This window comes from Herpailurus yagouaroundi, unplaced genomic scaffold (genome assembly GCF_014898765.1).
Source record: "Herpailurus yagouaroundi ecotype Mexico unplaced genomic scaffold, PumYag 200, whole genome shotgun sequence".
NCBI lineage: Eukaryota > Metazoa > Chordata > Mammalia > Carnivora > Felidae > Herpailurus > Herpailurus yagouaroundi.
Genome location: NW_024412431.1, coordinates 388206 through 409134, shown reverse-complemented (window position 1 = coordinate 409134; position 20929 = coordinate 388206). Strand labels below are relative to the sequence as shown.

The 20929-nt window shown below is 63.0% G+C and overlaps 2 protein-coding genes and 2 long non-coding RNA genes across 16 annotated transcripts in view; 2 read left to right on the top strand and 2 right to left on the bottom strand.

The window, feature by feature from the left end:
- The window catches only part of MYO1F (myosin IF), a 39956-nt gene extending 39732 nt beyond the window's left edge, over positions 1-224 (bottom strand). For 2 of the 3 annotated variants that reach the window (XM_040449696.1, XM_040449695.1), the window contains exon 1: positions 87-222. In XM_040449696.1, the coding sequence (XP_040305630.1) occupies positions 87-89 (3 nt within the window). In that variant the 5' untranslated portion in view covers positions 90-222. Of the gene's footprint in view, positions 1-86 lie in introns of all 3 variants that reach the window. The other variant, XR_005782959.1, reaches the window with a different exon arrangement.
- LOC121013880 (uncharacterized) overlaps positions 1-933 on the top strand; it is a 34765-nt gene extending 33832 nt beyond the window's left edge. Inside the window, exon 6 of the long non-coding RNA XR_005782963.1 lies at positions 861-933. This is a non-coding gene — a long non-coding RNA (uncharacterized LOC121013880). The remainder of the gene's footprint in view (positions 1-860) is intronic.
- Positions 934-940: 7 nt separating this feature from the next.
- Positions 941-20929, top strand: part of LOC121013874 (uncharacterized) — a 24756-nt gene continuing 4767 nt past the window's right edge. Inside the window, exon 1 of one of the 2 annotated variants that reach the window (XR_005782954.1) lies at positions 941-1136. This is a non-coding gene — a long non-coding RNA (uncharacterized LOC121013874). Of the gene's footprint in view, positions 1137-18577; positions 18666-20929 lie in introns of those variants that run through there. The other variant, XR_005782956.1, reaches the window with a different exon arrangement.
- On the bottom strand, positions 1510-18783 carry ADAMTS10 (ADAM metallopeptidase with thrombospondin type 1 motif 10). Of its 10 annotated transcripts, none has more exons than XM_040449684.1 (25): positions 18699-18783; positions 17244-17430; positions 16737-17083; positions 16219-16375; positions 14950-15167; positions 13212-13295; positions 12960-13105; positions 12498-12541; positions 12237-12342; positions 12003-12149; positions 11669-11810; positions 8936-9043; positions 8445-8590; positions 8284-8347; positions 7094-7196; positions 6683-6816; positions 6453-6576; positions 5431-5511; positions 5182-5345; positions 4961-5087; positions 4738-4867; positions 4166-4370; positions 3744-3920; positions 3504-3663; positions 1953-2220 (listed from the first exon to the last, which is right to left on the bottom strand). In XM_040449684.1, the coding sequence occupies exons 2-25, from the start codon at positions 17329-17331 to the stop codon at positions 2063-2065; spliced, it is 3360 nt and encodes a 1119-aa protein (XP_040305618.1). In that variant the 5' UTR covers positions 17332-17430; positions 18699-18783; the 3' UTR covers positions 1953-2062. The 10 variants fall into 10 exon arrangements, with proteins under 10 accessions (XP_040305620.1, XP_040305622.1, XP_040305618.1 ...); XM_040449687.1 differs by having other exon boundaries at positions 2050-2220; positions 4956-5087; XM_040449685.1 differs by having other exon boundaries at positions 2050-2273.

Here is a 20929-nt window from a genome sequence, read left to right as displayed (position 1 = left end):
ACCGTCTGATGGTGGCCCTGGGGCACCTCCACCTGGGTGGTTGCTCCCCACCCCTGCACTCGAGGGCCCGGCCTTGAAGGACTCACCATGGTGAAGGTGTGCCACCCCTGGGGAGCGCCCGAATGGGTCGTGGCGGGGGTCCAGGCTCAGGGCGTTCTGGGGGGCGGCTCGGGCATGGCCCTGCTCCTGCTCCTGTACCGGACTCCTAGCCTAGTTCCTCTTACAACAGCCCCCCCCCTCCCACTTCCTTTGGCGGGAGGGGCCTCTGCTACAGGGGAGGAGGGACGCTGGGCCCCAGGGCGGGGAGAAAGCTCCAGCAGCAGAGGCAGGGCTGTTTGGGGCTCAGCCTGGAGGGAGAGGTCAAGGGTGGCCGCAGCTGGCGGGCCCCAGAAGGCCCCTTCTCCAGCTGCGGGGACAGGGGCTGCGGCTGACAGCACGCAGGTCAGCTGGCTGCAGGACTGACTGTTCTTCCAGGGGGGCATCAGGGACCTTTTGGGAGGCCCCGGCCTCTTTAGAACCACTTCAGAGGTGTGTCCGTTCGGGCACCTCCGAGCAAACTCCCGCTTCCAGGGCCGCCCCTGCCACTCCTTCCTCCAGAAAGGCCTTGGGGGGCCACGTGTGTCCGTGTCACGAGGAGTGCAGGAGTACCAGGAGCCACGGGCAGCTCTTAGGGTCCCAGACTTTGGATGTCAGCTCTGGATTTAACAACCCATCGGGGGGTGCCAGATTTAACAACCTGCTACTTCAGGGGCGCCCCACTTTCTTATAAAATGGGGGGCGCTGGCTCTCACCCCAGGGCCTGGCACACACAGGGTCCCATCAGGTGTTGGCTCACCTCCTGGTGTCCCCTTGACATTTAGGACATGGCAGTTCGGAGAGGTCGGCGCCTCCCGGCCAGGAGGAGGAGGAGGAGGTCGAGGCCGAGGCAGGCGAGGCTTCGTGCTTCGAGGCCGGCAAGCCGCAGCGTCCCCTAGTGGCCACACCTGGGGAGGAGCGAGTTTCTCCCGGAATCGCCCGCACAGGCTGGGGGCGCTGGGCAATCTCAGCGGTGCCTGGAGGCAGGTGGACCTTCTCCTTGCCGGAGGCTTCAAAGGGGGGGTTCTGCAAGGAGGTGACGCTTGGGCCGACGCCGAAGGGTGAGTCGGACGGAGTTAACCCGCTGAAAAGGGAAGGGGAGGGACCACCTGGCGGAGGAAGCAGGCCTAGCAAAGGCCCGGAGATGGGAAGCCGGCGGGAGATTGAGGAACTTCGGGGAGGCCGGAGAGGCCTGGGAGGCCGCGTGCGGCTGGGCGGGAGCGAGCCCCGGGCCTGGGGAACGTGGTGGCCGGGATGGCAGGTGCCTGACCGGGTAGCTCTGAGCGCCTCCTTGAGAAGCTGTAAAATCACTGGGCTCTGGTCCGTGCTGGTAAAAGGCCCCTTTGGACTGATGGGGGCCACCGGCGAGGGGCCGCGGCCGCATCCATTCGGTGGCGGGGACGGAATGTGAACAGACTTATTGACGCTCGGAAGTCTACACAAGACAGAACTTTATTGATGGAGGGCTTCCTGGCGAGGGGTGTGTGGGCCCCAGGGCAGGGCCTGTAGCACCATGATGGGGGCGCCTGGATGTCGGGGTCCCCCTGGGGCAGGCAGGACAGAGGTTGGGGTGGATCTTGCCAGCTCTGCCTCACCCCTGTAGCTGGTCTGGTCAGGGGGAGGGTGTCAGGGAGGCGCTGCTAATCCCCCTCCCCCATGGCGGACATAGACCCCCCCCCCCCTCCCCCCAGCTCAGAGCGGAGGGACGGGGCAGTGCTGGGGGCAGGACACCGGCAGACCCCCTCCCCACCCCCACTCTTCACAGTACATATTCCGGTCAAAGGGGGGGCAGTATTGGGGGCTCCCTAGGGGTGGGTGAAAAGGGCGCTAGGGCGAACAGTTGTTCCCTCCTCAAACCCACCCTGGAGGGGGTCTCACTATGAACTGGGAGAGGGGATGAGGAGGGGCCCTGGGGGTGGCCAGCCCCTCTCCACCCCCCAGCCAGGGGCCCTGCAGGGGTTCCCAATAAATAACTTCCGGCTTCGTCTCACCCAGCTCCCGCCCCCTCGGGCTCCTTCAGGCTGGCCAGCTGCAGGCATGGTCCCCTCCAGCCGGCGCCCAGCTGTGGCTCCGGGGCCCGCGCGCCCCCTAGCGGCCCTGGCAGGTTTTGCAGCACATCTGGCGGAAGTAGGCTCTGCTGCAGAACTGAAATTTGAGCACCAGGGGGCAGTAGGCGACCTTGTTCACATCCTTGCACTCTGGAGGGGGCGGGAGAACGGGGTCGGGGTGGGGAGGGGGGAAGGGGGGGAAGGGAGGGATCAGATCTCAGCGCCCCTTCCCCGAGGGGCGCGTCCGCAGCCCGCACAGGGCTTCCTGGCTTCCCTGTGCCTCAGTTTCGACCCCTCTCGGAGGGAGCTTATAACTATGAAACTCAAGGCGGGGCTTCTAAATATGTGATTAGGCTTCTGGAGGATTTTGAGAGAGTGCGCCGGGTCTGGGCGTATTCCCTTTCAGTTATCCTTTTGGTCCAACCGGGGCTGCCATCCTTCCACCTTTCCCTTTGTGACAGACTGAGGGTTTTGAACTCCAGAGGAGTCACTTCTTTTCTGGGTGTTTGTGTATTTTGTGTTCACGGCAATCCGCCGTCTGATCGGGACAATGATGCGGGCTCCCACTTGGGCAGTGATGTTCGGTAGGGCCTGGTGCTTAACAAAGGGCTTCGCGTGGCTTGTTTTATTCCATCTCCCTCACGCAGCAACCCCCCCTACCCCCCACCCACCAAGTGAATCTAGTATTGACCCCCCCTTGACAGATTAGAAAACCAAGGCACAGAGAAGGAAGCTCAATCCAGTTTGGTTCTAGTGCCCAGAGGAAGTGATCTATTGCTCTGTATGGAAAATACTTAGGTAGAAAAAAAAAAAAAAATGGACGTATTTAAAGCAGTGGTTCTCAAGGGAATGCCATTTTGTCCCCCAGAGGACATTTGGCCGAATCTGGAGACATTTCTGGTTGTCACTACAGGGAGTGGGGGAGGGGGGGCGGCGGCGGCGGGTGCAGGAGCGCTATTGGCATCCCGCAGATACAAGTCAGGAACGTTGCTGAATATCCTACAATGCATAGGGCGCCCCCTCGAATTATCTGGCCCCAAACATCAATCGTGCCCGAGGTTGAGAAATTCTGACTTAAAAAAAAAATTAAGCAGCGAATGGGACAAGTGGAGATGGACAGGGTGAAGGCCATGGAGGTGGGCTGGGGGAATGGCCCGAGTCTGGGGGCCCAGAACGATCAGGTGCCTAAAAAGCTAGGCACGCAGTGGCAGTTCGTACATGTTTGCAGGGAGGGGTGGTGCAGGACGGCCTGGAGGGGACAGAGAAAGGCACTTCGGTGGTTGCAGAAGCTCCGGGCCAAAGGTCAGGACCCCTACGCTCTCCTGTGGCTTCCTCCGCACCGGGCCCTCCCGCCGCCCCTCGGCCTCCCGCCCCACATACCTTCGGGGCCGTCCCCGGGGGGCGCGCTGTCGCACTTGGCTTCGCACTGCTGCGTGGCGGGGGGCCGCAGGGCCTCGGCGCACTCGCGTGACGGCTGCCCCGTGTGGCTGGAGCAGCGCACCGCCCTCTGTTGCTGCCCGAGGCCGCACTGTGCGGAGCACTGCGGGGAGTCGCCGCTGAGCCTGGGCAGGCCGGGCCCCCGGGCGGCCCCCGCCCCCGCCCCCCAGGGCGCAGACCTACCTCGCCCCACTCGCCCGCCACCCAGCGAGCTGGGGGGCAGCGGCGCAAGTTGCAGCGCATGGTGGCCGGCGGCTTGGCCGCGGGCGGGCAGTGCCCGGGGGGCAGCGTGGCGCGGTGGTCTGAGCTCTTGCAAAGGACGACGCGGTGGCGGAGGCCTGGCCCGCAGCTGGGGGTGCACTGCGGTTGGAGAGGGGGTTTCGTGCTCACGGGCGCTCCAGTCCCCGCACGCACCGGGGTGGGGAGGATGGTCGTCCGGAGGGAGGCGAGGAGGGGTCCGGCTAACCTCGGGCCAGTCTGGAGGGGGCGCTCTGGGCCCAGCAGGAGGGGCTCGTGACCGCGCAGCGGTGCCTCGGTGGGCACCCCGATGTGGGCCCCCCGGTCCCTACCCCCCGCTGCGCAGCTAGCGGGAAGGGGCGGCTGACCTCTGACCAGTCCAGGGCCGCCCACTCCGGCGGGCAAGCGGGGCCCTGGCAGGCCTCCAGCACTGGCGGGCGCGGCTGCGGGCACGCGCTGTCGTCCAGCGCCTTCTCCTCGGCGGCCGACACGCGGCGCTGGCACACGACGGAGCGGCTGCGCACGCCCGCATCACAGCTGCGGCTGCAGCGCGACCAGTTCCCCACCACCCAGCTGTGGGGAGGGGGCGGGTCTGAGAGAGTGTGCGGGGCGGGGCTCCCCGAGGGCGGGGTGCCGGCCCTCCTCCCGCATAACCGGCATCTTAACTGGCACGGGGGGGGGGGGGGAGGGGTGCCTGCTGGTTGCAATATTATCCCGCGCTGGGGGGATCGTCGCCCTGGACCCGCGCTGCGCCTGGGAACGTGCATCACCCCGACGGACGTGATCACCTGGACCCGGCTAAGGGGCATCAGGGGTCCGACCCCACCCTGGGGAGCACTGCCACCCGCACCCCCCTCCAGTCCCGGGAGCACACGCTCCTCTGCTCTGAGGAGCACGGCCCGCCCCGCTCTTGTCGCCCTGCGCCCTGGCAGGCACTCACTCGGGTGGGCAGGGCTCTGTGTTGCAGGCGCGCTGCCTCTTGGGCAGTTTGCTGTGGGCGCTGCAGTGGTGGGGGGCCACGGCCGAGCTGTCCAGTTGATTGCGGCACTCCACGGCCTGCACCTGGCTGCCTGGGGATGGGCGAGAGACCCGCTCAGCCCTGCCACGACCAGAAGGTCAGCCCAGGTGACCCGGGCCCGCCCCTGAGCCCACCCCGACCTCACCGCCGGCACACTGGGCGGAGCACTTGGTCCAGGGTGCATAGTGCCAGGAGTAGGGGGGCAGTGCGTCTCGGGCGATGGGCGCGTTGAAACGGTAGCGGAGGGCCGCCAGCTCTGTCCGGGCCAGCACCTGAGGCGGGGGAGGGGGCCATCACGTGGAAGCCAAGCTCTAGTCCCCACAGGGAGGCTAAGGTCTTCCTGCACCTCGCTCCCACTGTCGTTACCATGACGATGAGAGACGCATTTATAGGTCCCAGGGCTTCCAGGCTCTGTGTCTGATCTGGCCCCTGTCGCAGCTGAAAGGTGGTCCCGGCCAGGGGCAGGCGGTGCGGCTGGGGGGTCCCGGGCAGCCCCTCCAGCAGCAGGGACTCCTGGTCCCCCTTCAGGGCTAGGGGGACAGCACAGGGGTCAGACCCCCAGCCACGCTGACCCCCTCCTGGCCCCCAGTCCACGTCCCTCCACCTCCGGCTCACCCAGGTGACTGAGGGAAAGGTTCAGGTCCTGGATGAAGATGTGGACGGAGCCTTTGGGGATCCAGACGACTTCCTCATACCCTGCACGGTGGAGCTGAGAGGTCACCCACTTGGCCCTTCCCCCCACACCTGCCTACCTCCCCCGTTCCTGGCCCCTGATGACAACAGCTAACCACTACTGCGCTAAGTGCTCACAGGGACCTTCCACGGCATCCCCGGCTCCGGGCCTGTGAAGCGGATGTGTTGTCACACCCATTTTACAGATGACGAGACTGAGAGGCTCGGAGAAGCTAGGCAACGCACCCAGGTTTGACTGCTAGGAACTGGCTGGGCTGGGGTTTGAACCCAGACTTTCCTGCCTCTCTGACCACCACAGTGGCCTGGTCCACCCCCTCCCCCTCGAGCATGCAGCAGGGCTGGCTGTGGGCACAGGGAAGGGGGCACTTTGGAGGTCCCGACACACACGGCGATACGGCGATTTTAACAGCTGGAGTTAGGTTCGCAGTGGGCCCCACCACCTACGCCCCGGGCCCCTCCCTGTCCCCTGGACCCTACACTTGGGCCTCACTGTGTGTTTGCTTCCAGGAGCCCCTGCTCCCATCCCCCCACCTCTTCCCTGAGGTCTCTCTTCTGCCCAAGGTCGGGAAGCATAGTCAAGTTCACCACAGCCTGCAGATGTCCCTCCCCTAGTTAGCCTTTTCCTCTAGCACGGTGTCCCTCAGCCCCCTGGCTCAGACCATGGAGAGGGGTCAACCCCCCACTGCCCCAGACCCCGCGCCAGGCCCCCAGGGTGGGGGGAGGGGAAAGGTTTAGGTCGCTGACCTTCTCCTCACGTTAACTGCCAAGGCTTAGGCACCAGAGCCCAAGCTGGTCCCGGACCCTGATCTGAGGCATTGCTCTGCCCCCCGGGACTTTTTGGGGTCCCCACGGGGCCCCTGGCTGCTGTGACGGGGCCGGTGCTGCCCCCCTGGCCCCCCTCCGTCGCCAAGTGGGGAGAAGGAGAGGGAACAGAGATCTCTCACCGGCTGCAGGCGAAGCTGGGCTGAAGACCCCCTCAATGGTTTCGCAGGCACTGCCGTCACCACCACAGACCCTGCACTTGTCCTCCCTCAGGTCGGAGCCCAGGACCCGGTCACAGCCCACGTGCTGGGGAGGGGGGTGGGGCGGGGGTGGGAGTGTCAGCGAGCCCCGCCTCCCTGCCTCCACCCCTCCGTACCCTTGCCCTCTCTCCACCTCGGGGAGTCCCCTCCACCTTGCACTCGCCGCTGACGCAAATGTCCACCGTGTCTGGGCGGCAGGGCGTCCCGTCCACCACGGCTGCCGCCCTCTCGGTGTAGAAGTTGAAGCCTTCGGCCAGGCACGTGAGTGAGCAGGCCTTCACGCCCCCTGGGGGGGGCACAGCCCCGTCAGACCCCGAGGGCCTGACCCCCTCGCTCCCTGGGGGACTCCCCGCCTGCTCCCTGGGGGCGGCGAGGCATAGGGCAGACCCCAGACCCGACAAGGACGGGCAGGTTGGGCAGCGAGTCGGGGTTCCCTGCGTCCAGCTGAGGACCTACTGAGCCACATCCTGGGCTCTGGGGCCCCTTGGGTGAAGGGGGTGCTCTGGGCAGCCCCCCCCCCCCGCCCCAATGCTGTATCCACCTGCTGCTGGGTCCTCACTCACCTCCTCGGTATGTCTTCCATGTGTAGAATTTTCCACGGAAGGGGACACTGTCAAATTCAGAGCACTGCATTTCCCTGAAGTCCTGAGAGCCTGGGGGACAGTCCTGGGGGTGAGAGAGGAGAGAGGGAGGGAGGCCAGCTGTGGGGGGGGGGGGGATGCAGTTAGGTCACAGGCTCAAGGCCAGAGGCCTGATGCTCAGAGCAGGGATGGGTTGGAGGGGTGAGGCTGAAGGCAGAGAGGCCAGGGAGGAGGCTGTGGAGGACCAGGTGAGACTGGTCAGTGGCCTGGAGCTGGAGGGATGGGGACGTCTGAGATGGAGCAGGTGACTCATTAGAGCGTGGGGCCAGCTGGGGATGATGGCTGGGTTTTGGTTTCAGACCATGAGGCCTTTCTTGAGACAGCAGGCCTAGAAAGGAGCAAGGGGCACTCTTTATGAGGTGTGTGTGTGTGTGTGTGTGTGTGTGTGTGTGTGTGTGTGCATATGCGCGCGTGGACTCCCTGGAGACACGAGCCCCTCCAGGTGGAGCTGGGAAGGCCACCCACCCCTCACTCCAAAGTTTTCCCTGACCTCTGAGCCCTCCTCTCCCCCCACCGCCCCTGCAGTGAGTCCTGTGCTTACTGGGTGTGTACATATAAGAGTCATTTACAGCCAGGAGGCCCAACCAGCCATGGGGACCCCCAGCGTTTAACAAAGGGGCAGCAGTGGAGAAAAGGAGACAGAAGGTGTAGCCCGAGAGGCTGGGGGTACAGGGCACGGGTGATGCGGGCAAGGCAGGAGTTTTGGACCGGGGCCGAGGCACCTGGTTAGAAGGGTGTGCAAGCAGAGGCCCCCAGTGTGGCCACTGGGTTTGGTGACAGGGGTGGGTTGGCTTGGGGAATTTGGGCTTTGAAGGGAGGGGGCGAGGCTCGCCATAGCCGGTGGAGGTTGTGGGGGTCAAGCAACTTCAAGGTGGGAGACTCATCTGCTGAGAAATGGAAGGAGCTAGACGCTTGCAGGGGGTGCTGGGCCGGGTGGGCACCGGGGCCCAGGGGCAGGTGTAGGGAGGGCAGGACAGGGCGCGGCTAGCCGCCGCAGGGTCCCGAAGAGACGGCAGGTGCCCGGCTGAGGCTCGTCCGAAGCTGATTCGTGCCCCTTTTCCAAGCGTAAGAGGGGCCGCGGATACCCGGCCTGGGGTCCTGGGGAAACTCACGTCGGTGTTGCAGGAGCGGTGCCGCCGTCTCTCACCCAGGCAGTACTTGCCCCCGATCGTTGGCCTGGAAGGGGGAGGGGGACAGAGGCGATACCGCGCTGGGGGAGACAGACGGCGGGGCCCGCCCCAGTCTCCCTTTCCGAAAGGTCCTAAGGTCTGACCTGGGGCTGTCGCAATGACGGCTGGAGGAGGACACGCCGCCGCCGCACGTCCGGCTGCAGTCGCCCCACGGGGTCCACGGGCCCCAAGCCCCGTCCACGCCCTCCGGCCGCGACCCGAAGGGGACGCACACTCTCTTGTAGCACCACTGAGGAGAGGAGGGGGAGGCGGAGGGGGTGAGTCCGGCTCCCGGGATCCCGGCGCTCCTTCCTGCCCCGCCCCTCCCCCCAGCCGGGGGTCTCAGCACCCCTGGGAGGGGACGGAAGGGGGAGGGTGGAAGTCTGAGGACCCCGACGCAGGCAGCGCAGGGGCGTCGCCTCCGCAGACGGCCACCGTCAGGAGGTGAAACTAGCTTGGGACCCCAGCGGCGGGAGACGGGGCGGGGCCTGCGGGCAGTGGGCGGGGCCCGAGCGAAGGAAAGCTGGAACCGCGGCGCGGCGGGCGTGGCTCGGGGCAGGGGGCGGGGCCGGCGGGCGGCCTCGGCCGCGCTCACCCCCTTGTCGATGGTGTGCGTCTGGCACAGCGTGCCCTCGGCGGCTGGAATGCTGTTGGTGATGCATCGGTTGCTCTTGCTCAGACACCACAGCTCGCTGCAGACCTCCTGCGGGCCAAGGCGCCCGCTCAGGCTCGCCCCCCGCCCTCCTCCCTCTGGCAGCCCGCCCGCCAGGCGGCGACCCGCTCTCTGCCGCCTAGCAGTGGGGCCCCGGCGCTCCTTTGCTGGGTCTCAAGGAGCCTTCTTGAATCCTCCCGTGGGGCATGGCCTGAGACCGCCTCTCTGCCTCGTGGGCCGCACTTATCCAACGTCCGTGTGTGCCATCAACTCCCTTGTGCATTATTACCCCTGTTTCACTGAGAAAACCAAGGCTCAGACAGGTAAAGTCACTTGCTAGGGATCACACAGCCCCTGAGGGGCAGCCTGGGTTCTAACCCAGACCTTTGATGGACGGGTCTGTGATCCATTCACCCTGGTGCCTCCTGAGTTTCCAGAAGGAAACTTGGGACCTGCTGATGAAGCAGCCCCTGGGAAGACAGCAATTCTGAAAACTCAGGCCTGGGAGACGGCTCAGGTCAGAGGCCTCGTTTCTGAGTTTTTCCAGCTGGTGGTCCTCCGCGTTGCCCCCACCCACACTGGGGAAGCTCCCAAAGCCTTTAATCTGTGGGAGGCTGTGGGGGGGGGGGGGGGGCGGGCAGGGCAGGGCAAGGGGGAAAGGCCAGGCTGGATCTGGGTGGGACATTCCTTTACCTCCCTCACTGAAAAATCTGCCCACCTTCTTGTCTGAGTCCTGCTGGGGCTGGGCCAGTCCCAGGAAGTCACTCTGACCCTTTAGGTTAATATCTTTGGACAAACCCCAACGGGTTCAAGTGTGGCCAAATCTCTGACCCTCTAGCCTATGTCCTGCCCCACCTCCCAGGGTCTTCCCTCCCAACACCCAAGAAGTGGAGATCCTTTGGTCTCCTTTTTACTAATTATGTGTCATTTCCTCTCTGAACCGAATGCTTTCAAGTTTTGAAGGTTTGGGATTGGACCAATCACTGGCTACAGCAGGGTCCCTTGTCTGGGTCAGCCTCTGAGAGACACCTGCACACATATGAGAAGTTCAGAAGATTTTTCTCAAATCTGCTCCCTCAAACGTCCTCCAGAGTCCCTGCCTTCTGCCCCTTCAGGGCACACATCTCAGCTAAAACCTCAGCCTGGATTTCTGGCTTCACTTGGCTTGCGTCCTCCTGGCCACTTGTAAAAAAAGATCACATGCCCCAGGGACCCTCGGGACACCTCTTAAAGAGAGCTGGCTGTTCCAGTCCTGCTTTTCCTCCTGTCCACAAGGAGGCGCTGTGGTGCACATGCACGAGTGGGGGGTAGGGGTGGGGGGGCACTCTGGGAGACAGCGGCTCCACCCCGACTTGCAGCACATGCCCCTCTTTGGGCCTCAGTTTCCTCCTCTACAACAGAGGCCTTGCCTACCTAAAAGGGAGAGGCATGTGGCAGGGTAGATATGAAAGGGATTGCATAAATTTCCTGATGTTGTGTAACAAGGACCACAGCTATCTCTAGACTAGGCTCGAGGCCCAGCCCTTTACACGTGAGCCAAGTTACATGTAGTCAATACTTTCCCCCTTTGCCAGGGGCACCGGGAAGATGATCCTTGGAAAAATAAAAGGAAGAATCAATTCAACATACAGCCAGCACCCACCCACACTCATATTCTGGCACCTCCTCCCCTCCCCTACCTCCTTGTGACATTTGGAGTCACAGAGAGACCTGGATTTGAATCCTGGCTCTGACGTGTTCTCGAACTGTGACTTTGGGCAAGGCACCCTCCCTACTCCTCGGTCCCTTCATCTGTCACGTGGGATCGTCAGGAGTTTCAATGAGATGATACGTATCACACGCTTAGCACATAGCGAGTGCTCAGTAAGCGGCAGGCATTGTCATCATTGTTAGGACACCTGGGGTAGGCAGATGCCCTAGGGTAGCTTCCAGATTCTTTAGAAATTCATTAAGGGTGCTGTCCTTAACAGCCAAGTTGGGGGTGGGGGTGGGCAAGAGTCACTTTACCAGCTGCCTGTTCTTGTGTTGAGTGAACATGGCCTTAGCGTGGCCATGTCAACTCTCACCTCTGGAGTCTTGAGGAAGCCAGCAGGCCTCCAGTTTCTTGGGGGCAGCTAGGAGCGGGACCCCCAGCTTGCTCGTCCATGACAGGACGGGGCTCTGGAAGTCGATCCAAACCTCACAAAGAGTGAGGGGGTTGGTCAGGAGGCTCAGGCTCGTCCAGCCAAGGGTCAGGGCCAGGCGATCGTGTGAACCAGTTGCTGGGGGGGGGGGGGGGGGGTGGGGGGGGTGGAGTGCAGACAGGGTGGCGTCCTTGGAAGGCTCTGTCTGGTTCTTTGCCAAGTGGGGAAGATAGTCCATCCCCAGGGAACTATTTCCACCCAGTTTGGATGTCTGGTTAAAAATGGCCCAGTGAGGGGGCTTGGGGCGTTAGTTCTGCTAAAGCCACAGGTGGCCTGATATGCTGGACAGAAGGTAATGCCCAGGCTCTCCCTGGCCCCGCCCCCCCAAAATCAGGGGGTCTGGAGGACCAGGAGATCCCATAGAGCATGTGACCTTCACGCACCCGTGCACCTCTTCTCCCCCAGCCCCCAAGGGGGCTCACCCCCTTCCCGGCTCTCCCACCCCCTGCGGCCCCTCCCCTCCCAGGAAGGAAAGCAGGAAGGCTCTCTCTACCCCGTATTTACACTGACGCGATTTGACTCCATGTTGGAAGCGGCACTGTTCATCCGCGTCGTAGGCCTGGCCGGGTGCTACGGTCGGGTACACGAAGTCCTGTCTGGGGGGCCGGTTGTTGAGGCACAGCCCCAGGCCTGAGCTGTGGTGACAAGAGAGCAGGTGTCACGTTATGGGGCTGCAGCCGAAGAGCTCAGGGAACCCACCCAGCTGGGGGTGCGGGTCCCGGGGAGCAGCCCTGCAGGGAACGCCCCGCCCCAGGCACTCTGGTTTCCAGACCCTTCCCCCGCCCCCGCGAGCCTGAGTACGGACAGGCGGGAGGGCACGTCCTCACTCCAGAAAGCTGGTGATGTAGTCGCGGCTGCAGGACGACCACACGAAAGGGTTGGTCTTCATGGTGATGTGGGCGGCCATGAGCTTTGCCGGGTCCTGGCCACGGGCCCCGCAGCTGTTCCCCACGCCGTCGTGGTTCATGCCAAACCTGGGGAGAGCAGGGTCGGCTCTGCGGGCTCCCCGGGAGGCCGCCCCACAGTCCCTGTGCTCCCCCTGCCGCGTCCCCCGGCCTCACGTGTGTCCGATCTCGTGGGCGATGGTGAAGGCCGTGGCCAGGCCAATGTCCTCGTTGATACTGCAGCTCCTCTCCCGCTCGCACATCCCGCCCACGGGTGCCAGGCCTGCGCAACGGGCACGCGGGGCTGGGCTGGGCTCAGGCTGCGGTGACGGGCCCGGCCACCCTGCCGGCTGCCCTCTCCCCCCTCCCCGCACCGGGGCCGGGGTCAGCTGGTCCCCTGCCTTCACGGGTGCCTGCCAGCCCAGGGGGCGTAAGTACCTAGCGTGCCGCACGGTTTGTTCTTGTAGATGCAGATGTCGTGGCTGTGGAGGGAGAGCGGGGCGGTGAGGGGCTGGGCTGCCTCCCTGAGCCCTGCTGGTGCCACCATGACCATCTGGGGCGGCTCACTTCTGCCTGCCTCTCGCCCCGAGCCTCGTGCTCTGCCCCCAGCCGACCTTGGGGATGCCGGGGGTGCGTGAGCGACCGGCTGACCGCAGGAATGAGACGGCGAGTGAATGGGTGCACCTGTGCCCACCTGGCCCACTGGCCCTGCGCCTCCCCCCACCCCCTGCTCTCAGGCTCCCAGCAGCCCCTCCCCGCCCCTGGCGCCCCACTGGACTGGCCGAAGCTTCCCAGCCTCTCCCGTCTCCCGGCAGGCGTGCCCCCTGCTTGGACCTGGACGGTCCCCGGGACCGCTTGCTCCCCCGGCCCACGTCCTGGAGCCCTCCCCGCCCCCCTCACCGCGTGATGAGCACCGCTGTGTCATGGTTGGCCACACCGTTCTCCGGAATGGCGTTGCCATGGCCGCTGCGGTTCACGATGGATTTCTGCCACTTACAGAAGCTGTCCAGGGACTTCCCGGCGTGGTGGGTGATCTCCAGGGTGGGCTGCGGGCAGACAGAGTGAGGTGCATGGGCGCCAGCTGCGCTGGGGGGGGGGGCGGGCAGCGCGGGTGTGCGGGGGTGAGGGTGGGGGGGTGCGGGGCCCGCGCACCTGGTCCTCCGTGAGCAGGATGAGGCGTGTCACCAGGATATTAACGATGTTTCCCAGACTCGAGTCCTGGAAAAGTTTGGCAACCTGACCTCCAAGAAACAAGAGAGACCGAGTCTTAAGAGGGGCTCAGAGCAGAAGACAAAAGGCAAGACAGTGACGGTAGCTGTCTTTTGTCACTGTGTGCCGGGCGTCAGGCTAAGCCTCCCGGGTACGTCTTCGCACGGGTAGGTACTGCGTTCCTTCCCGTTTTACAGACGGGCAAACTGACACGCAGAGAGCTGGCAGGTGCCCCAGGTGGGATTCGGGTCTGGGTAAGCCTGCCTACACAGCACGGTTGCTTATCAGTACATTTCTTCCTGACCCACCCCCATTCAGCTCATCCCTGCCCACCCCGCAGCAGCCCTGCACATCTGGCCTCATTCCACCACCGTCTAAAGGTACCAATCTGAGCATCACCACAAGCAGGGGGCAGGAAGCATTGGAGACAGTGACCAGGGAGGGGGAGGGAGTGCCCAGGGGTGAGTGGGCCACACGGCGCAGTGATCTTGGGGCCTGGGGCATGCCTGTCCCACGTGGAAACCTCCAGAAACCCTGGCAGGTTTTAGGTAACTTTGACAGCCCAAGGGGGGGGCGGGCGGCAGGGCGAGGGCAAAACGTGGCAGCAGCATACACGGTGTCGGGTCAACACGCTGGGCCCTCTGTCTGTCTGCTGAACCTTCTCTCCTCCCTTTTTGCTTCAGGGAAACAACAGTGCCACGTGTCAGGCTCTTACCACGTGCCAAATGCTCCAAATGCTCCGTCTGGCTTCTCTCCCCACCCCCCCCCCCCCCGCCCCCGCCTCTTACCCTCTGTGGTAGATGCCATTATAACAGTATTTTACAAAGGCGGAAACGGAGGCTCAGGGAGATCCGGGGGCCCGACCGAGATCTGGTATGGGCAGCGGGTATATCTGAGTGTGGGTCAGTGAGGTGACCCGTATGGAGTTACAGGCAGGTGCTTGTAGGAGAGTTCCGCACGCGTACAGGTGCGGGCCCGTGTGTGTGTGTGTGTGTGTGTGCTGCTAACCTCGACAGGTATGGGCAAGCCGTGTCCTTATTTTATTTTACTTTTGAGAGAGAGGGTGCAAGTGGGTGAGGGGCAGAGAGAGAGAGAGAGAGACAGAGGGGGAGAGAGAGAAGCGGGGCTCGTGTTTTACCCAAAGCGCGGCTTGAGCTCACCCTATGTGGGGCTCAAACTCACAAACTGTGAGATCGTGACCCGAGCCGGTCAGATGCTTAACCAACTGAGCCACCCAGGCGTCCTGTGTCCTTATTTTGTATAGGAGACACTTATACAGCACCTACCGCGTGCCAAGTGCTGTTCTAAATACGTTTATCGATTCACTGCGAGCACCTTAGCCTCGTGAAGTAGGTACTATTACCAGCCCCATTTTACAGATGGGTAAACCAAGGCACAGAAGTGAAGTAACTTGTCCAAGCTAAAAAGGAGCGGAGTTGAGATTTCGGCCCCGGCCCGCAGGCTTTCGAGTCCACGCTCCCGGCCGCAGAGCTCGGCTGTTTCCCCCCCATTCCTTGCCACACGTGCGTGGGCCTCCTTTCCCACTCTGCCCCCCTCCATTCCGGTTCCCTGGCCTCAGGTCGGGGCTAGTGGGTGGAATGGCGAGACCCCTTTTCCTGCCCCCCCCGCGGGCTGGCTCCAGGTCTCGGGGCCCCACGCCCAGGGAGGGGGAGGCACTTACAATGTTCATGATGGCCAGCACGTACTGTTCCACGTCTCGGCGCCCGTGGTAGGCCACCATCATCTTGTCAGCCACCACCAGGGTCTCCACGTAGCGCTCTCGGCTGACCGAGCGCTTCAGGCCTGGCTGGCCACGCTCTGTTTCATTCCCCAGGGGCCTGGCAGGTGGCGGCTTCAGGGTGCGCAGCCACCATGGCCGCCCCTTCCACGGTTTCTCGTCTGGATGGACAACTTCTGGTCAATCCGCTGCCTGCCCTTACTGTCCAGCCACCTGTCTGATGGCTCATCTGCCCAACTGGCCGCCAGACCCCTCATTCTTCGGCTACTGGGTGTTCTGGTTGCACAAGGTCTGGCTCTACAGTGTGTCTGTTGCCCAGACGTCTGGTTCTACAAGGAAGGGACTGCCCCACTGCCCACTGGCTGGTCAAACAGCTGTCCCATAACAGCCAGCACAACTGTATGACTTCCTGACAATTCTGTTGCCCAAACGTGTGTGTGTGTGTGTGTGTGTGTGTGTGTGTGTGTGTGTGTAGCCGCCTGCCTCAGCAGCGGAACTGTGTGCTTGCAGGACTTTGTGACCTTCCAACCGTGCCACGTTCTCAGCATCGCACAGCCCAACTGCCCCATGGTCTTACTGCCCAACCGGATCCAGTGCAACTGTCTCATGGGCCGCCCGGCTGTGAAACCACCCGCTTTTCTGTTTGTACAACTGACTGCGGTTGTACGTCTGCCACAGCGTCCTACTCCCAGACTGTCAGATGGTGTACCTCATTTAATGTCCCCGGGCTCTGCCTTTGTCCCCATGGCAACCTGTTTTTCTAGCTGTACAATTGCCCTGGTTGATATCTGTCTCATCCAGTTCTCTTACCTTCCCATTCCCTGACCCTCTGATCTAGAACTGCCCTCCTGAAAGTCTGGCTGTACATCGGACCTTCTGAACGGTGTTTTTGCTGTGCAATGGCTCAAGTATCTGCAACTACCCGGCCGCTAAACTGTCTGATTGCACAGGAATCCTGGAGGTGGAGGGTTTTACACCTGAGCACCTGTCTGGCTGTCCAGCTGCCTGTGTCACTCACTGCTGGACCATCGGACTATGGCAGTGATAGATGGGCTGTTTCACCACCCTACTGTCCTGCGGTCTGGCTGTCTGCCGTTTCTCCCCGCATGTAGCTACCTGCTCACCTTCTGCAGGGAGAGACACTCCTGCCTACCTCTGCCTTAAGGCAAAGATGTGCAGCCCCTCTGCCCACCCCCAGAAAGACAGGTGTACCTCTCACTCCACAGGCTGTGTCCAGGTGGGGGTGACGCAGAGAGGAGCGCTTGTATACCACATGGGGGCCACTCTCCTCTGGGCCCTGGGTTCCTTTGGGCCCAACTTGCAGGGGCTCGATCAAGTATTCTTCTTCATCTGCCACAATGAGGCCATGCTAGGGGTTGGGGAGTGGGCAGAGGGCTTGGATCAGATTTTGCTCCCAGGACCCATGGGGCCCTATCTCTGTCTTTATGATTTCATTCCTTCTATCTTACTGGGGTTCTGTTGCTTCTCCTTTTTCAGCTTCTTGAGGTGGATGTTCAGTTTATTAATTTTCAGCTTGACCCCCAAGGCTATACATTCTCCTCTAAGTTCAGCTTTGGCTGCATCCTAAAAAATAACTAATCCTTTTGATGAGCTCAAAATGCTTTCAAAATATCCACCGTGATTCCTTCTCTGACCTCTACATAGGAATGTTTTTCTGAACTCCCAAACTTGTGGGCATTTCTCCCTGCTTCCCAGAACCCTCCGCTCACCAGGCCCCCACAGGTGCTGATGGCCACACGGGAGCTGCCGGCCTGGCCCTGCAAGTGGCCGGCGTAGAGGCAGTGGGGCCGGGCAGCCCTCTGCCAGGCCAGGCCCTCCCGTGTCCAGTACTCCACGGAGACGTGCCCTGCTAGAAGGCGGGGGCTGCGGGTCAGGTTCAGCAGGAAGTGGGTGCTGGGTGCAGCCACCTTGTAGAAGAGGCGGGACTCTGCGGCTGGCCCTGTGCCCCGACGCTGCCTCCGGGGGGGCGGGGGCGAGAAGGCCAGCAGTGCCCCATTATGGTCCACTCGAGTGGGGAATGCGATCTCATAGCTCTCCAGACTGGACAGGAACTCATCTGTGGGCGAGGGTCAGAGGCTTGGGGTGAGCCTTGGGAATGACCCGTGTCTTGGCTGCTTGGCTACAGGGCCTTCCCCGCATTGACTGCCATCCCAGCCCCACTGACCCATCCTCAGCTCCTTTCTCCCTCCCCACTGTCGCCCCTGGACCACCCCTACCTTGAGACCGGAAGGCATGTAGGACTTCGAATGTGAGGCCCAGCCCCAGGGTGAGGACCCAGCGGAGGATATGGCAGGCGGGAGCCATAGAGGCCACGTGTCCACATGTCTCTCTCCAGCCCCGGCTGCCGGCAGCCCCCACAGCACCGCCTCCCCTGTTCACAGCCTGGGCAGCATCACTGGGCTCCTGGGAGGGAGGAGTTGGGTCGGGGGGGCGGGTGCCTGGTCCCACTGCCCAGTGTAGCCAGTGCCAGGGCCCCTCACTCCCAGCCCCAAGGATGCCCAAGGCATCTTCTCATTCAGAAGTCCCCCTGTCCCCACCCTCCTCTTCCTCCCTGTACTATTAGGATTCACAGGGATTTCGACTTTGTGAGCATCTATGAGGTGCCAGCTATTGGCCTGAACGTTTTTGCACCATTTCACTTCGTTTCCACAATAATCCTGAGGATTCCTTCCCTGGGTAAGGACTACGTATGATATGGAGGCTGTCCCTGCCCACCGTGGGGCTCGGTCTCCTGGGAGTGACCGAATAGGGAGAGTTCAGATTGTGACAAGTTCTCTAGGAGAAAGAACGAGGAGGCTCAGAAGCAGGGGTGTGGAGGATGAGCAGAAACTCATCCGGTGAAGGGACAGGAGAAGGCGCCCCAGACGGGGGAACAGCAGGGGCAAAGGCCCTGAGGCAGGGAGGAGCTGGGTGTGGACCCAGGACCACAATGGCTAGCCCGGCTGGGGTGTCTGGGCAGAGTGCCCGAAGGGGAGGGTGCAGGAGGGCAGTGAGGAGAGGCTGGCATGGGACTCGCTTGAAGGCTGTGTAGGTCAGTGGGCATTTTCAGCCCAGACTAAAGCGGAGGCCAGTGCTTGACTCCCCCTACTAATCCTGTCCGACCTCAGCCCTACCATTAGATCCCCTGCCATGGGTAGCACTTTCCACCCCACCAGCAGGGCTGGGTACTGCTACAGGTGGCCTCTGTTCCTGTGACCTCTCTTCTAACCCTGTATTTCCAGCCTGGCCCCTGGTTCTGCTCCTTAGCCTTTCAGATTCTTCTTTCTGGAAGCTCTAGGCCTGCCCGGCAGGTCTCAGTTTCTCTGGCATCGGCCCCGGGCCAGCTTGCTGCACACAGACACCACCAGGGGCCACTACCCTGTGCCAAACCCTCCTCCCCACTCCTGCCTCCACCCTCCTCCTCCTCCTCTCTGCAGTTTCCCCCTTAATCACACACTGTCTTGTTTTCTTTGCAGCCTGGCCAAGTCTGAGAGTCGGTCCCCAAACAGGGCAGTTCAGCACGCGAGGGAGGGAGCCAGGTTTATCAACAAGATGCAGACTTAGAAGGTGACATTACCCACTTTTGCTTGTACCCCTCCAGCAATGGGGAGTTCACGCCAAGATACTCTGGGACCCTCCTGCTCCCTTCGGCTGGGCAGGTGATTACCCCTTGTTCGTTTGTTTGTTTTTACCTTTTGGGGGCTTCGGTTGATGGCGTGGTATCAGACACCTGTGCGTGAGCCTCTCTGGGCCTCAGTGCCTCTTCTTCGGTGCCTGGACAGGGAGGGGGCAGTGAGGGGGGGGGCCGCGGGGCTCGGTGGGAAGTTCAGGGAGGGCCGAGAACACTCTGCCCTTCTCCCTGACCCTGGTGAACCTCCCCTGGGAGGATGTGATCATCCTTCAGGTCCTGGTCCCCCACCAAAGCTCCCTCCTCCCCCTGTCCCTACCTCCTCTAGCTTTCTGTCCCCTAGTCCATCCTGGAGACCCTAACCAGCTCCGATTAAATCCCTTCCTGGGTCGAGTTGCCCTGACCTCCTCCTGTCTTAACCCCCCCACCGCCCCACCCGCATCATGCCAAGGTGGCAGTGTTTCGATTGCAAGTGAGGCTGGAAGCCCCTTCCCCCAATCCTGTCCCTCTCCTCCTTTCCTGCACCGCCACGCCTGCTGTGGAATCTTCTCCCGCAGCGGCTCTGTGGCTCTGGTCTTGGCTGCAGTGCCTTTGAGTCTCTCCTGCTGCCCATCTCTGAAGTCCTCACCGCTGTCCTCTGGGGCTGGGCCCCTCCTCCCAAAGGCCTCACAGCCTCCCTCACGCTTCTGGCTCTGCTGGGGCATGGGGGACGGTGTGGAAGGACCCATGGGTGAGGATGGGGGGTGTGGAGGGGCGGGGTCTGACGGGGAGGGCTCACAGGCGTCTGCCAGGGCAGGGCAGGGCAGGGCAGGGCAGGGCAGGGCAGCGCAGAGCATCCGGGCCAGTGGCCCAGCCCGCAGGGTGGTGTAGGGAGGTGTGACCTGCCCGGGGCACTGGGGGTGTCAGGAACAGGTCAGTGGGTCTGGGGGAGAGAATGACGCAGGTGCCCCAGAGGTTAGGGCGTTCCAGGGCCCGTGCCTGGCTGGGGGCAGCAGCGGGGGATCTACACTGTGATGTGTGCATGACTGTGTGTGTGTGTGTGTGTGTGTGTGTGTGTGTGTGTAACCGTGTAAGTGGACCGTACGTACGTATGTGGCTTGGTGTGCGGTGGTGTGTGTGCCCATGTGACCCCGTGTGTGGCCGTGTGTGTACCCGTGTGCGCGCGCACGCACACGGGCGCGTGCCCAGGCCTGGCCATTCCTCCCAGCCCCTCCTTCCAGAAGGCAGGAGGGAGGCGGCCAGCGCGGGCCGGTGCCAGCGGCGGAGGAGGAAAGGCCGCGCGGAAGCGGCCGGGAGACAGCGGAGGCTCCATCCCATCCCATCCCAGCGATGCGGGATGGACCCGCCGCTCCGCACCCAGAGCTCCGGGGGCCGCGCCGGGCAGACCCGGCCGCTCCGTGGGGGCCAAGGCCGAGGCCGCCCGGGCAGAGGCCTCCTCCGGGCGCTGCACATCTGGCTGGGCGGGAGGCAGACCCTGCCGGGAGAGCAGACAAAGGCCCGCCCGCGGCCTGCGGGAGGAGGGGGCCGGCGCCCCGGCGGGTGCCCCTCACCCAGCCACTAATTAAAGGCCCTGAGCCCGAGGGGCTGGAGGCGCTCGGAGACAGACGGCTGTGGCCTCGGTGACCGACGCAAGGGAAGTGGGAGGTGCCGCTCCCACACCCAGACACAAACACACACACACTGGCGAGCGACGCGCACACTCGAGGGTGGCCACACCTGCGCAGCCGGGGACCAACAACCGGACACCGCGGACCCACAAAGGACTCCCGTCCCCACACACAGCGGCGCCCTCGGAACCCGCACCCGGAGGCGAACACACAAGACACGCAGCCACACGCTCCCCGGACCTATGGGCACACTCACGCACACGCTCATTCACACACGCGAGACAGCCCGGAGACGAACGCACACTCGGGCCTACGCACACCTACACGTACACACTCGTTCACGCACTCACGCCAGACAAGGGACGAACTCACAGAGTCCCACAGAACGACATTCACCCCAAGTGCACTCCCATCCGGGCACTTACACACTTGTTACACTCAGACACACCCGGAGACGGCACGGAGACACGCGCACACTCACTGGACGTTTACATCCACAGCGGACATGAAACTACGTGCACACAGCGGCTTACACACACACCTATGCACACGCACAACACCCCTTACGATGGATCACACGCAGACTCAAACACACCCAGACACTCCGAGGCATTTTCATGCAGACACGCGCATGCACATTCACCGCATTCACACATACGTGGATGCCCACACACACACACACACACAC

What these genes read in the sequence shown, in the direction of transcription:
- ADAMTS10 (XM_040449684.1), bottom strand. Translation starts at nt 17,331, where the DNA reads ATGGCTCCCGCCTGCCATATCCTCCGCTGGGTCCTCACCCTGGGGCTG. An exon ending in ACCGCTCCTGCAACACCGAC is followed by an intron (nt 7,197 to 8,283) that starts GTGAGTTTCCCC and finishes TCTCACCCCCAG; the next exon opens with GACTGTCCCCCAGGCTCTCA. An exon ending in TGGCGGGCGAGTGGGGCGAG is followed by an intron (nt 3,664 to 3,743) that starts GTAGGTCTGCGC and finishes GACTCCCCGCAG; the next exon opens with TGCTCCGCACAGTGCGGCCT.